At 39.3% G+C, this 15081-nt stretch overlaps 2 protein-coding genes across 2 annotated transcripts; both read left to right on the top strand.

The window, feature by feature from the left end:
- Window positions 1–867: 867 nt before the first annotated feature.
- ctdnep1b (CTD nuclear envelope phosphatase 1b) lies at window positions 868–9829 on the top strand. Its single transcript, XM_072687763.1, has 7 exons — window positions 868–1475; window positions 5208–5274; window positions 5857–5975; window positions 6759–6947; window positions 7036–7147; window positions 8533–8617; window positions 8714–9829. Exons 1-7 carry the CDS (start codon window positions 1362–1364, stop codon window positions 8772–8774), a joined length of 747 nt encoding a protein of 248 aa, XP_072543864.1. The 5' UTR covers window positions 868–1361; the 3' UTR covers window positions 8775–9829.
- Window positions 9830–11011: 1182 nt separating this feature from the next.
- gabarapb (GABA(A) receptor-associated protein b) lies at window positions 11012–14688 on the top strand. The gene is made up of 4 exons (XM_072687764.1): window positions 11012–11269; window positions 13023–13101; window positions 13677–13795; window positions 13907–14688. The coding sequence occupies exons 1-4, from the start codon at window positions 11180–11182 to the stop codon at window positions 13970–13972; spliced, it is 354 nt and encodes a 117-aa protein (XP_072543865.1). The 5' UTR covers window positions 11012–11179; the 3' UTR covers window positions 13973–14688.
- Window positions 14689–15081: the final 393 nt, after the last annotated feature.

The raw sequence follows: 15081 nt of genomic DNA on the forward strand, positions 1-15081 counted from the left end.
ATTAAAAAAACACTTAGGTCTCGGATCGTTTAGAGGCATTGCTGCTTCAAGATGATACTGCATTTCCTCAAATAACCCAGTGTCACTGCTGACTGAAGCCTTAAGTGATTTGACTCTAACAGAAAATGCATGACAAACCAACAGTGTTCTCTACATAAATCTGTGGAAAATGTGGAATTCCTGATACAAGTGTTAAAGGGACTAGTACAAATATCAAAACTCTATTCCATTTTTACATTCGTTTTAAACATGACTTAAATGACTTGCTACTAGTTACAAATTTCTATACTTACATTTAATAATTGTTTTTAGTTCAGTTGTAACCAATAAGAAATCAGATTAACAATGTAAAACTTGAATAATTTTACATGTCAACATTTTACATTTACACATTAATTAACAACTTAATGTGTAAATGAATTGTTAAGTTAATTGAGAAGAAGCAATGAATTAAGATTAAAACTACTAAAAATCTTACATGCTTAAATAATCTTTCTATCACATTTTATTGCCATAAGTTCAACAGTAAATCGCTTGCAGTAGGTTTAGACACCAGACCATCGGTCAGCAGTAACATCAGCACTGTCTGAGACTGCTGAGCACTGAATGGGCTCGACCTAACGTTCAAATCAGCTCGTTAATTTCAGATCGGTCGCTGTCTGATCAATCTAATACTTAAGTATTTATTTAGCGATTATTTCCCAACTTTAATAGCCTGGCTGTGGTTACAGAAAAGCCAAATTCACTCATTTCTCAATCAAACAAACCGTTTTTATAAGCGAAAGCTAAACGTGCTCGGCTCATCGTGGCGGAAGTGACGGCGCTGCTGTTTCCGGATCGGCTTTGAACTGTTTTTCAGCGGTCACTGACGGGCTTATTAGCAGAGCTGTGCGTCCGGCGAGCGGACAGAGACACTTCATCCAGCCTCACACACTTTCTTACTGTATCCGTGCTCTCGCTGCGTCTCACAGCGAAGTGGACCGTCTGGACTGTATTCACCTTCATGCCTTTGGAGAAGCTGCCGGAGCCCGCGAGCGCAGTCTGTCCGCTAACGGAGCTGATCTTCTGGATCTCCGACTAGGAAACTAACCTAGCTACCTCTCTACAGCCAGACCTGCCACCAAAGTGAAACTTCATACATGCACTTTCATACGCGGCACTTTTGCATGTTGTAGCACTTTACTTTTTTAGGGCTTTTGAGCCACGAACTGAGGATGAGTTCGAAGCTCCTCGTTACACGTTGAACTGGACAGCCGTCTGATCTGGAAGGCAACGTGTACGTGTGAAGTTAGATGGTCCAACGGATCTGTTGTCTAAGCGCCTGGTAGACAAACACCCTCCCACAGAAACACAGCGCTGTTATGGTTGACATGCTGAAGACTCGTCAGTGTGTGCTGTGTGTCCGCACTTTCTTCGGCGCGACGTCCAAGATATGGAGCTTCTTTTTATACATACTCAGGAAACACCTCCGGACGGTGAGTGTCCTCCACAGCGAGGGACGTGTACACAAATCATATGGACGAGACGTGTGTGTAGATAGAGACAGTATAAGCATGACAGACATAAAAATGTGTCTGTAATAGAAACGTTAAACTACGGAGCTCCTAACGTATCATGGTAAAATAAAATATTATATTAGTAATATAATATAGTAATATAATATAATCAAATAAATAAATAAACACACACACACATATATATATATATATATATATATATATATATATATATATATATATATATACATATACACATACATATTTTATATAGATATAGACATATGCGTGTGTGTATGTATATAATTAATAATAACAATAAAATAATAATAAAGTATTGAGAAAGGACAGTGACACTCAGTGATCTGCTGCTAATAAGTTTGCACTTGTACAGTGTCTGTTCCTCTGACTTATAATTCCTAAATTAAAATATATAATAATAATAATAATAATAATAATAATAATAATAATAATTAGAACTCACATAATACTTCTACATCGCCTTCCATGAGAGTCAGGGAAATCTGAGACGTTGTACATTTGCACAGGTGTTAAAAAAGCAGACCCCCCCCACCCCCCCACCCCAGTTGGCCTGGACGATACTGCAAGCTTCAAATATTCAGATGCTTGAAGACATTTCCACAACTCTTAATACATCTTAGAAAAATCCAAATTTTCTGAGGTTAGATTGGTTGAAACCGAAACGATACTCAATCAAAACTATACAGTGTGTTGTGTTCAGTGATTTATAATCAACATTTTGATGCACACTGATGCACTAAATCCAGTGAAACTTTTTAACTTACATTATTTATGCTCCCTTTTTAATGAAATGTGCAGTTGGTCAGTGGTCTACAAGTTCTGTGTCCACAATATGATCAGAAAAGCACACTGTGTTGTACTTCATCACTGATCATACTACTGATCATATTTCCCACCCCTGCCACTCGTCAACCTTCTTTTCATCCCACTTGGCTGTTTGTGGACGTATCGGCTCCGCTCTTATTAACAGTGTCTTATTTCAGGTGGACCTCAGAGTTTACTTATTAAAAGTTCAAAGTTCATAATCTGCTGCTGGTCTTCTTCTAGGAGGTGAGGTTAGTGAATGTATGCCTTAGTCTGCCCTGATGGTACTGCATGACAGGAAAACCATAAACCACAACTATAGTCTGTCTGAATAGTCACATATTTTACAGCTACATGACGGACATGATCGCCCCCCTTACAGTGTCACCCTTTTTCACAACTCACAAGTGGGTAACAATGCAGTATAATCACTTAGTTATGTAAAAAAATAAGCATTATTAGTTGTACTCAGTAATCCAGTGTGCCTAGTGCCTAATTCCTTTCCTGGGCACAATTTCATTCTGATTTACTGATTCAGCACTTGGCCTACTTTCCTGTTTCTCACACCTCTTGCTTTAAAAGAGGATGAAATGGCCCCTAAAAACTTCAGTTCTTGCGCTTTAGTTCTTAAGATGTGGTTAGAGTGCTGGGATATTAATCACAGGACTGTGGGTAAACTCTCTGCTCCAGGGGTGCTGTAGTATGGCTGCCCCTGTGCTCTCACCCTCATTTTCTATAATGGGGTATACGAAGAGAACACTTGTATTGTACAGTGTCTGATTACAGCTAATTTAAAAACATGGAAAACTGAAAGTTTTGGTCCCTTTTTGCTGTGAGCTGAACAGTAGATTATGGCCAGGTATTAGGGATTACTCGTTACAGAGACTAGTCTGTTTGTCCAGTCTCACTGACATGCAACCCTCACACAAACAGCACCCAAGTCAACTACAGGCCTATAGTGTATGTCCAGTATTACACTACAGTGACGCGTGGACCCTTTATTGAACTACCTGTGTGCATTAAGATTGTCAATATGGATTTTAAGTGGAGTAAATAAGCGTTCTTCCAGTAGTGATATTAGCAGGAGACATGAACGTTTTTCCTCTTTTGAACTTGGGTAGCCCACATGACTCATGAGGAACAGTGCAGTGTTCTTATAGCCAATCCACATTTGTAAACAGGCTGAAGACTAATCCTGTTTCTGCAACACATACAAACATAAGCCAACGCGTAATAGTCTTTAATGTGACCAAACGACCAATAGCATCTTCTTGCTTGGCAAGTGCATTCAGAACAGCCAAGGATTGCAGAAGGTATTTTTGAAAGGTGGTTCCGGGCATCAGTGTCCCTTAAGGTTGCACTCGCTGTAACCTACATTGCTGTCTAACGAATATGACGCAGCACATGTAATCTGCTCCCAGAACCTTAGGTTAGTTTGTCACTGCTTGTGGAGAACAACCCGATGATTGTTCTGAATTCAGAGGTAAGCCAATCAGGAGAAGGCTGAATTAAAGTAGGTTTGTTTTCATTGTGCTTGTCCTGTTACAGGAAGACCAAGTAGATCTTTATATATGTATATGTATTTTTTTATGCAGTCAAATAGGTCTCATAAGTCATGACATATAGATCTGAGAAAAATGTCTGGAGTTTGTATGTTTAAAGTTTCGTAAAAGTGCTTTCTCCTATCTAGTAGGTTGGGCCAAAGCCTGGGTAACCCCTCCATTCAGTAGCCCATGATCGGGTCAGCCGGACCCACAGGCTCTCTGTGCATTTCAGTTCAAGGCTGCGACTAGCAGCTGCCTTCAGAATGGAACGTAGCTAATGTGTGTGAGCACACACAGTACAGTGTCTCAGTGAAAAGGTGGTCAGTGAAGGCTGGAACAAAACGCCCCCTCTGCCAAAGTCACCCTGGTGGTTTCCCATTCCATTTGCCACCAAATTCCCACAGACACTTGCAGACAGCTAAAAATAGCCTGGAGGAACGGGGCTTGGGGGGGAGGGATCATTGTGTTCACTTTATGGTCAGTGGACAGTGCAGAGGAACAGGTGTCTCAGATTTGGAGGGAAAACAAATTCTGTTAGGAGAAAAAAAGATGAATGTTTTCTGACTTCTGTAAATAGTGAAAAACATGAATATGATGTTCTACAATATTCCTGACTGGTAGCTGGTAACAAAGGAGTGTTTATGTGAATTTAAGGCACACAGCATGGGGTGAAACTCAAGGAGCTTTTTGCTTTCTTATTAATGCTAATCAGCCTGTAATCAGAATATGTATAACTGGCTAGATATATTAGTTATATTAGTTATTGAGTAATGATAATTAGTTATTGATTGATTTGCAATGAATGGAGAAATACCAATTAAATAAGTAACAATGCTTACATGCGTATCTATCAAACCACACTGTATGAACTAAAAGGAGTGTTTAGTGAGGTCATGACTAATCACCACCCCAGCACCAAGGATTGAGCACCATCATTCTTGAGACAGCAGTTCCACTACTCCACAGCTTCAGGGGGGGAGCTTTATACCCCTCTAGTCCACACCTGGCATTAGGCATGGTGCCAATAGGCTCGTGTTTATTTTCTCTAGAGAGTCCTATTCTATTAGCAATAGCAATACTTCTGTACCAGGACTAGATAAGATGTGTGTGTGACTTTTTCTTAAACATGACATTTCTATTTACAGCATTTTGTTCTACAAGTGTTTCAGGTCAAGACAGAAGCCTTTGTTCCGCAGTAATATACGTAGAAAGGTATTTTCTGTAAATGAGGAAATACTGGTGTCATCTGAATGAGGAAATGCTGTAAACTTTATGATGAACAAAATGTGAATTTCCTGTCTCTCACTCTTTCCTGTCCTAGATAATCCAGTATCAGACTGTGCGATATGATACTTTACCCTTGTCACCACTGTCCAGAAACAGACTCAGTGAGTATCTCTTTTTCTCTCACACATACACACATACACTTATTTCTTCTGTTCAAATGTTGGAAAATGCAGTTATAGTTTTCTGTGGTGCATAAGCGAGAAAATACAAGTAAATGGTAGCAGAAAATCGAGTTTATTTTACTAAAACTTATTAAAAATGAAAGGCCAGGCCATGATCAGGCTGTAGACCATGACCGAGATCATAACTGGTCTCTCTCTCTCTTGCTCGCTCGCTCCCCGCCTTGGGTGGGTAGGGAGACCCTGCAACTCCCCATGGTTCAGTGCAATGATAGCCAGTACAGGTGTCTATTTACATCAATTTACTATTGATGTAACAGAACTAGCAGTTGGTATTCTCCTTTTATCCAGTGATGTTGTGTCCCCGGCAGCTTCAAAACATGTGCAGGTGCTTCAGAGTCACAGTAAAAGCAGCAGCCTGAAAAGAACTGAATGGACAGTTGTTGACTGCTAAGTGCTGCTAGGAGGTGATTTCAGTGCACTTTGATGGACATATTGTAGACAGTGTATACTTGTATACATAAAGTATCGTGTGTGTGTGTGTGTGTGTGTGTGTTTATGTAGATACAGTGAAGCGGAAGATTCTTGTTTTAGATCTCGATGAGACTCTCATTCACTCTCACCATGACGGGGTACTGAGACCAACGGTGCGACCTGGCACGCCGCCAGATTTCATCCTCAAAGTAAGATCTTGTAAATGCAATACATGCACCACACAATGTACCCAAACATAGCGGATCTTTACTTTTAATGTTATGGTGATTAAATGATGCCCTTATTCAGAGTGAGTTCGATTTGTTAGTTACACAGGTAGGCGGATGAGGCATTTAAAGTCTTTGCTCAATATTCTCTTATGCCATGTGGGAAGTGATGTTTTTACCCAGTATGCTACAGCAGTGATCTGCTAATATGTCCAAAATACTTTTGTTTTGAACTGGAAGTTAGGGGTTAGTGTAGCAAGTAATTAAAACATACATACAGCAGTTAGCTCAAACCCAAGTCGAACAATTCTCGTCTAAGTAGTGAAGGCCAAGAGGAGAATCAGAATATTACAGCTGGGTGTGTTGGCTGTTGGATCGTGCACCCCTGATGTACAGTATACCTCACTCAAAGCAACAAATAAACTACCTAAATTACCACACATATTTCTGGCTCTAATATTTTATATTTTCTATATTGTAGGGTTATTGCATGTTTTGGTCTGTTTTTTTTTTTTTTTGTGTTTTTTTTAAACTTACTGTAACATACCAGTTTACTGCATCAGCTAATTTAATTTACTGTCCCCCAAAATTCTCAGTGGACAACAACATGTGGAATATCATGATTTATGCATTTTACTATTCCATCAATAATCCCTGCATATTTGAAAGCATACTGACTAGGGATTGTCAAAGTTCATAGTAATATTTTAGTTTTAGATTTTAGGAGCAATGATCAGCTGTACATTCTTCTCATTTTGTTTTTAGGTTGTTATAGACAAGCATCCAGTGAGATTTTTTGTGCATAAGAGGCCCCATGTAGACTTCTTCCTAGAGGTAGTGAGTCAGTGGTACGAGCTGGTGGTCTTCACCGCTAGTATGGAAATCTATGGTTCTGCAGTAGCCGACAAGCTAGACAACAACAAAGGCATCCTGAAACGCAGATACTACAGACAGGTAAGCAGCAAACAGCGTTTATTTGGCCTATATTGTGTAAACAGTTAATTCTATATTTATTTTTTATTTTATTTTTTTCGTTCCACAGCATTGCACCTTGGATTTAGGCAGTTATATAAAAGACCTATCTGTCGTACATGGTGACCTCTCCAGTATAGTCATTCTTGACAACTCACCTGGGGCATATCGCAGTCATCCAGGTAAGAAATTATCAAATAATTCGATAGCTTTTCATGCAGGCTACTTTTATTTTTTTAGTTCTCTGGGTATTATTTGGGTACATATGGATGTATTATGGTTATAACCAGTGGTCCTGGTATGTGTGTATACCAGAACCTCTGTATGATTGATGCTCTAAAGTTAATCTATAGGCACAGCTTGAAAGTGTCGCCACTTGGGCCCAATGTAGAAACTTAGCTACCTGATTTCACTGTGCTGCTGTTCTAAATAATTAATTTGATGTGAAATTAAGGTATTATTTTTTTATTTTTTTCAGTAATATTGACACTATTAACACTGCATTTAGAGCATAGTTTCAATGACAAACACAAAAGTACCCAACCAAAATATTCAGCTGTGTTATGTAGCCCTGGGAAACACAGACCTGCTTAGAATCCACAGGTATGAACAAGTTGAGCCAGTGTGACAAAGCACTTTTACTATGTCTAGTGTAGACATGCACATAGTGCCATCTTGTGGCCAATTTTAGCAGGTAATCACCTTCTTTCTCTTGGGCCCAGTACAGGGTCTGTCGGATGCAAGTTATTTTGAGCATTTTAGTGGCAAAGTTGGGTAACTGTTATTAGACTTTAATTGGGTGGGAAAATGAGATCTGGTGGCTTGTTTTTTCCCACTGAACTCAAAAGTCAGATATTTTTAGAGTTGATGCTCCCACATTCAGATTAATCCGTTTCTGATCAAATGTCAGATTTAACCAGAGTTCCGCATACAGTGAAATGCAACACTAGTTCCTCTCGATATGGATTAAAAAAATGTGTGTGAAGATTAAAATAAACTATTGGTTTCAAATGCAATATGGCTGTGAATTCTTGCTTGTTATAGAATCTAGAAGAACAAACCTTGATACACTATATGGACAAAAGTATTGGGACACATCTCTTAATCATTGACTTCAGGTGTTTCATTGAGTCCTTTGCCACAGGTGTAGAAGATCAAACACATAGCGATTCAGTGTGTCATTACAAATCTTATTGAAAGAAGGGGTAGTTCTAAAGAGCGCACTGAAGGATGCCACCATTACCTTCCAGGATATTCCACCAAGTGGTATTATTTGTGGAAGCTATTAGGAACCACAGCAACTTGGCTATTGCCCTGCTGACTCAATGACTGCAGAGTTCCAAACCTGCTGCAAAGAGGGGACCAACTCCATACTAATGCCTATGGATTTAGAACAGGATGTGTCAAAAGTCCCTGTACGTGTCCCAGTTCTTTTGTCCATATAGTGTATTTTACATTATAATCACATGTTGGGCTCCTATTGGTTTGTGTGTTCTGTAAGTGTAATATCTAACTTGGACAGTTTTTCTTCGGCGGTTTTGCACATATTTAATCTTTATTCCCACAGATAATGCAATACCCATAAAGTCGTGGTTCAGTGATCCCAGCGACACAGCACTTCTTAACCTGCTGCCAATGTTGGATGCTCTAAGGTGAGGATTTAAAAACGAACTTGCATTAAAAAGAAAAAAAAAATCCTGAATTGGGTTAAACTGAACTTCATTCTCTGTACTATGTTCTTTTTATAGATTCACTGCTGATGTCCGGTCCGTCCTTAGCCGAAACCTCCACCAGCATCGACTTTGGTGATTGTCTAGCTAAGAGACTGCTTGACCAATTCCCCGTCCACTCTCTTAGTGTTGACGGCACCTTCTCATGTCACCCAGTACAATGGTGATAAGCCCAGATCTGGACTAAACAGGCTTTAGGGAAGCGGAGATGGCAAACTTGAAGAGGACTGGGGACATTTCTTGCTCTCTTTCTTTTTGTCCTTTAGTTTTTGTTTTTTTGTCTTTCTTCTTCAAAATGTTCATCTCTGCCTTACAGTTCTCTTGGAGGGGTGAAGAGTGTGTGTGAGGGTGAGTGCTGTCTGTTGGGCATGTATGGTGTGTGAAAGATGCCTATTTTTTTCCTTTTTAAAGTTTTGACAGTACTGAATGGCTAAACTCTGAGGCAACAAAGATTTTTAATCAGAATGTCTAGTTTGGACCCTGTGCCTCTAACCACATTTCAAATGGAATGCTGAAAAAAAGTATCCATGTCCTACAGGCATTCATTTTTGGTAATGTTTAATAGCAATTTTTACAGTGACCTCTAGATCCCAGCTGAATTCAGGGTAAATTTAATGCTGTTGGAGTATTGTTGAGGTACAGCGTTGAATGATGAGTATTTGAACGATTTGTGTATGCACAGACTTTTGCTAATTGCATATGGCTAAATGTGTGAGGAAATTGCAGGAAATTCATGATCATTTTTGCTCAGTTTATTCTTTTACACACACAAGAGCATAGAACCTACCTGGAGAACATTAAGAGAGCCAGGAGCCTGGCACAAAATGTTTCCTGCTTTCTCAGCTGCAGGTCCTCTAAAGTGTGTGTGTGGGGGTGGGGGGTTCATAACTTGAATTTATAGACGCACAATACAATGAATACTGTGTTGCAAGCCTGTATAACTGTGCTGAACAGCTGACTAAGCATCCACCTCCAACTTTTATACTCTATGCATATCCTTTCGGTTTCTCTGTTCACCTTTCCGATAAATTCTACTCTTGATGAATCTCAAGGCAGCTCCCGTGGACTCCAGTCCTCAGATCTGCACTTTACTAATAAAACACGTGTCAGTGTCAAGGGTGGCATCATTTCTTGCCTCTTTCTTTTGGGTTTCTACGTAATTGTTGTGCAGCATGTGGGCCCCTAGTGATTCTGTAGGGCAGAGTTTACTATTCTTACAAACCTTTCTTAATCTTGCAAACATCTGCTGGGTTTGATATTCCTCTAGTAGTAAACCATTTGTGCAAATGCATGTATTTATAAAGTCCAAGAAGCAGGAGAGCTTTGTCCACTGTTACGGCAGCTTCTAATGGCAAGCAGCTGAATCTTTTAATGCATTCTTTAATTCTTGTTATGTGAACATGTTAGAACTCAATTTTCTATCAATTGGAACAGTCACAGCCTTTAAAATGTTACTTTCCCCCTCTTCTACTCTTCTGTTTGAATGATGAAACCTTGTAGGCTCCTCTTTTTCTTATTCATAATTAGGCAATAAGTAAATGATTCCAATGTGGAAGGAAATGGAATTAGCACATGTTAATTTAATACCAATAAAACATGTTTTAGCATATTATTAACAAAATATTATTATTAATCATATGCTAAAATCTTAGTCCAACTATCAAATGGTCAATTTTGACATTTTTTTTGTTTTTCAAAATACTGTTGTTAAAATAATACTAGTAATATTTTGCTAGATCACACTGAATTTATGTTATTAGGAATATTTTCCTTAAAAGGCTAAGCCTGTTTTCTCAGTGTGGGTTCTGTCTACCTGTCGTTGGGAAGTGAGGCACCCCAGAGCTCGTCAGAACCAGCTGATGGGCCTGGCTGAACAATGGCTTCCTGTTAGAGCACAGAGAAGTGTGTAATAAGGTTATAGCAGTGATGCAACCTGCTGAAAGAGATGTGAGGTCATGTTATGGAGGGTATTAGAATCTACTGCTGATCTGGTGATCATTAGTGCTTGATGGATATTTTCTTTATCCTGTGCCTCCTCCCCCACCTCTCCCTCTGACACGCGTCTATGGTAAAGACGAGACAGCGTCAACACCGACCGACGTGCGACTTTAGACGACCTCCGCTCTCTGACGGCTGTACGTAGCTAGATCACAAGAAAGTAGTGCCTGCTAGGGTGTTAGAGCAAAAGCAACAAACATGACTATGTTACCATATTGTATTAAATACTTTTCGTACGTATAGATTTAAAACTGCTAATGTTAGATTAGAGTACACACCGGTCATTTTGTTGATGAAATATTCTTCGACGCAGCTGTTGTTATTGTATTCATCCGCGGGGTTACAAGGCAAAAACAGCTTCGTAAAAACAGAGCGGAGAGCTGCTGCTGCTGCTGGAGCTTCTTTAGCTATTTATATCGGTGCCATCTGTGAACTCCACATACAAACGACGTTTCGTTATATTTCAGACTCTTCCAGCTAGCTGCCATGAAGTTTCAGTACAAAGAAGAGCACCCGTTCGAAAAGAGGCGATCGGAGGGAGAGAAAATCAGGAAGAAGTATCCCGACAGGGTGCCTGTAAGTAACCAGCGCTAGCCCTCTTCGCTAGCTAATACAACCAGGGTGTTCCTGAAAGCGATGGTTGGCTCACTTGGGCTTTTAGTTAGCTAGCTAGAGACGCGATCTGCAATCAGTAGCTAGCTGACTTTTATCTCGTGTCGATCGTGTCTGAAAATAGTTATCAGTGTAAGATCTGTGTTGGCCAGTGCTAGTGCTAGTGCTAGCTGGTCACTAAGCTGATGAAGCTAAAGCTAATGCGTACACCGAAACTCAAGAGCGAGCAAAAGACGTGGCACCGAGGACGGCGATCCACGACGTTAAACAGACTGAAATTAAGAGAGTTCACTCAAATTATCTTTAACATGTGATTGATGATCGTCAGGTCTGTCGTTATGTCGTGTCATCACGGACTGACTAATACAGTAACAGCCGTGTATTTGGGCTAAACGCTAGCGTGCTCGAAGCTCGGCCAGCAGGTGAATCATGGTGTGAACGTCACAGTTTACCGAACTCGTGGTTAAATTGGGGGCTAGTCGTGTACACGGGAAGTCCTGTGTTAGTCATCAGCTAATGAAGCGTTAATATCTGCTATATACTGCTGTCTTGTGCGGTTATAACCGATGTCCCCTAGATAAAGTAACTCCTTAGCTAGCTGGTTACTGGCTAATGCTTTTGTTTTGTGTAAACTGGCCTAAGCACGGTAGCTAGCTCCTCACCTTTTGTGTGTGTGTGTGTGTGTGTGTGTGTGTACCGAAATTTGCAGAATCTAGTTCCTCTTCCCCATATATTTTAAGATTTAACACCCTTTTTGTACTATATTTAGTTTAAAATAATAAAAAACATTTTAACATTGCTAATACATTAAATGGCTCCTTCAGTTCCAAAACGAAGTGGTACTGTAAGGTTTTATACTGTTGCCAAAAAGAAAAAGAACAAGGTGATTTCAAGGTAGAATCAGACTTCCTCTTTTTTTAGTATTTACTACACCATCAGATCTCTCCTAATGAACAGAAGCATCTGTTACACAACCAAATAGGGTAGTATCAGGCCGAATAAATTCTGTAACACCAAGCAAATCCTGCTGTGGATATAATTTGGATGTGAAATCTGTCTTAGCTGTTGGAAATATGTATCCTTCGTAAGGGGCCAGATGCTGTTTACTGTTATTTACCACCATCGCAAATAAACACATACTGAGAATTCTCTATGTAGTAAACCCAGCCCTGCCATGGCCGCTGTAGGAAGAGCACTGGTCGGAAATATGGAAACGGATATTTGGATATAATGGATAATTAATGGAAACGTGTGCATTATTTTTTTAGGATTAGTTAGAGGCACTCCTTTCCACTGGAGAAATGTCGCTACAGTCAGGGGAATTACAGGGGGCATTGCATCCTAATGTGTGTGTATATATATATATATATATATAATGCATGCATTTCTATGGCTGAATTAATGACCGTTTTATGTATAGCAAGGAAACCTGATCTGACCTTGTAGGTATTGTAAGTAATTTTTTTTTCAAGTGGAAAGAGCAAGAACTTTTTGTTGTTTATTCCCCCCCCAAAAAAAATAAAAAAAAAATAAAATAAAAAATGAAGTGTAGTGAAAAAGAAATATTATTCTGTAGTATAGTAAATGTATTTATAATATGTTGTTGTCCACTGGTGTGAATAACCAGTTCCACATCTGACCATTGAGCCACTGCAGCTGTTCCAGTGCTGTATGTGTATCTATCAGACCTAACTAGTGGTGTTTGTTTTTGTACTAGGTAATTGTTGAAAAAGCCCCCAAAGCCAGAATAGGAGACTTGGATAAGAAGAAATACCTTGTCCCCTCCGACCTCACAGGTAAGTAGTGCAATATTTTGTTACTAAATGTTACTAGTCTCCGCTCCTGCACAATACATTTACATCTACACAAACCCCAATGGTCACCAACTATCACATATGGATTAACATATTGTCGCTGTCCAGTGAAAAACATGTATCTCTAGAATGGTGACTTTACAGGAGAAGGCAAAAATGAACTTCGAATGGAGTGTAAAATAAGTTTATTTCAAGTAATTTAGAGCATATGAATTGGTCCATTCATCCAGACTTTTTATACAGTGTATAGAAGCAGCTACAGGCTTCAAACCATGGAGAAAACTAATAACAGACAAAAAATTAGATACATGTTTTCATTGGACAGAAGCGATATAGTGAATAAATAGCTTCAGTGTTTTCCATTAGTGTGACTATTCATAAGTTACTGCTAGAGGAAAGAAACAACCTCTTTCTTGGACACACAAAATTGATTATTGAAGTGCTGAAAAATGAGTGGGTATATTGTTCATCATTTTACATTCTTTTATATAAGCCTATGTGTCGGTCAGCCATCTGTAGTCTCATTATCTGTCTTTTGTTTGTTTGTTGTATTGCAGTGGGCCAGTTCTATTTTCTCATCCGAAAAAGAATCCACCTGAGGGCAGAGGATGCTCTATTCTTCTTCGTAAACAACGTCATTCCTCCTACCTCTGCAACTATGGGCCTGCTATACCAGGTATTTTAACTCTCACACTCACTTGATCACTCCCTATGCCCTCTCTGTTTATTCAGTATACAAAACTATAATTTATCCTTTTTTTTTTTTTTTGTTCTCTCCCCTTTCCAGGAGCACCATGAAGAGGATTTCTTCCTCTACATTGCCTACAGTGATGAAAGTGTGTACGGAGAATAGAACCAAAGGAGAAAAATAAATTTCACTCCTCCCTTACCTTCCTTTTAAAAGAATATATAAACCCACATTGGCAGCCTAGAGTTCTCAGAGCTAAGACATCAGATGCACTTTCGCTGTCTTTCTTTTTTTATAATTTCTTTTATGTCTCATTCTTCATTCTGCAGTTTGCTTTATTTTTGGTTTTTATTACATGAAGGTTTTGGCAAGTTCTTTTTTTTTTTTTTTGCTACAGTCATGGTTCCAGACGGGCCCAAGCAGCCGTACTTGATGGTAATGGATGTTACTTGAAGGCGTTTTGTGACTTCGCATAGATTTTGGACTTTATCTTCGTTTCACTAAATCTGGAGTTTTCTCCCTAAGTTGGGAAAACATGTTTTTGGCCCATTGTACATTTGAGTGCTGCTGGCACCTGATGACCAGTCAGTTGTAAAAACCAGGCTAAAGTAAACCTCTTTTGTCTGCTCTCCAATATGTGGTTTAATTATTATAACCTGATATGAATATTTAATATATTAGGTATTCTTGTATGTAGATTATTTTAGGTGATTTGATTTGAGATTGTAAAGCTTTAAGGTTTGATTTAGCTCACAGTTTTAATATTTCTTGTGTTGTTTTTTTTTTTTGTTTGTTTGTTTTGTTTTTTTGGAACTCGGTATTCAGCTGCATTTCTGGTACCCTTGACTTGTGGTGACCATATAAACTAATCACAAACTGTCTGCTGTCTCCAGTTATTTGTTAAAATAGTATTTATTTTGTTATTCCTGTCCTGCTGAATATAAAATAGCACACTGAGCACCTGACAGAAATGTCCAAACAAGTTCACTTAAAATACAGACTGTAGCTTATCTCTTACACAAGTGATCAGTTGCCCTCTGCCCTGTCCATCAATGGAGAGAGTTCATCTTTGAAACATCACTGACCAGATTCATCAGACAAACATGTCTAGCTAGCACTGACGAAGGGCTGGAGGAAGATTAACATGAATTACATGGGATGAGCTGTAGTCTCTGACTGTACAGTTACTAGCTGTACCACGATGGTAGGTGTGTCAGTAAGTGTAAATTTGTGGCTTGTACAGGACACACTGAGGCAACTGAATGATTAGCACT

Source organism: Salminus brasiliensis, chromosome 9 (genome assembly GCF_030463535.1).
Source record: "Salminus brasiliensis chromosome 9, fSalBra1.hap2, whole genome shotgun sequence".
Classification (NCBI taxonomy): Eukaryota; Metazoa; Chordata; class Actinopteri; order Characiformes; family Bryconidae; genus Salminus; species Salminus brasiliensis.

Bases quoted from the DNA above. Each gene is read 5' to 3' on its own strand.
- ctdnep1b (XM_072687763.1), top strand. From the start codon at position 1,362: ATGGTTGACATGCTGAAGACTCGTCAGTGTGTGCTGTGTGTCCGCACT. The intron at 5,275-5,856 runs GTGAGTATCTCT...GTGTTTATGTAG, and splicing joins ACTGTCCAGAAACAGACTCA to ATACAGTGAAGCGGAAGATT. The intron at 8,618-8,713 runs GTGAGGATTTAA...TTCTTTTTATAG, and splicing joins CCAATGTTGGATGCTCTAAG to ATTCACTGCTGATGTCCGGT.
- gabarapb (XM_072687764.1), top strand. From the start codon at position 11,180: ATGAAGTTTCAGTACAAAGAAGAGCACCCGTTCGAAAAGAGGCGATCG. The intron at 11,270-13,022 runs GTAAGTAACCAG...TTTTTGTACTAG, and splicing joins AGTATCCCGACAGGGTGCCT to GTAATTGTTGAAAAAGCCCC. The intron at 13,102-13,676 runs GTAAGTAGTGCA...GTTGTATTGCAG, and splicing joins TGTCCCCTCCGACCTCACAG to TGGGCCAGTTCTATTTTCTC.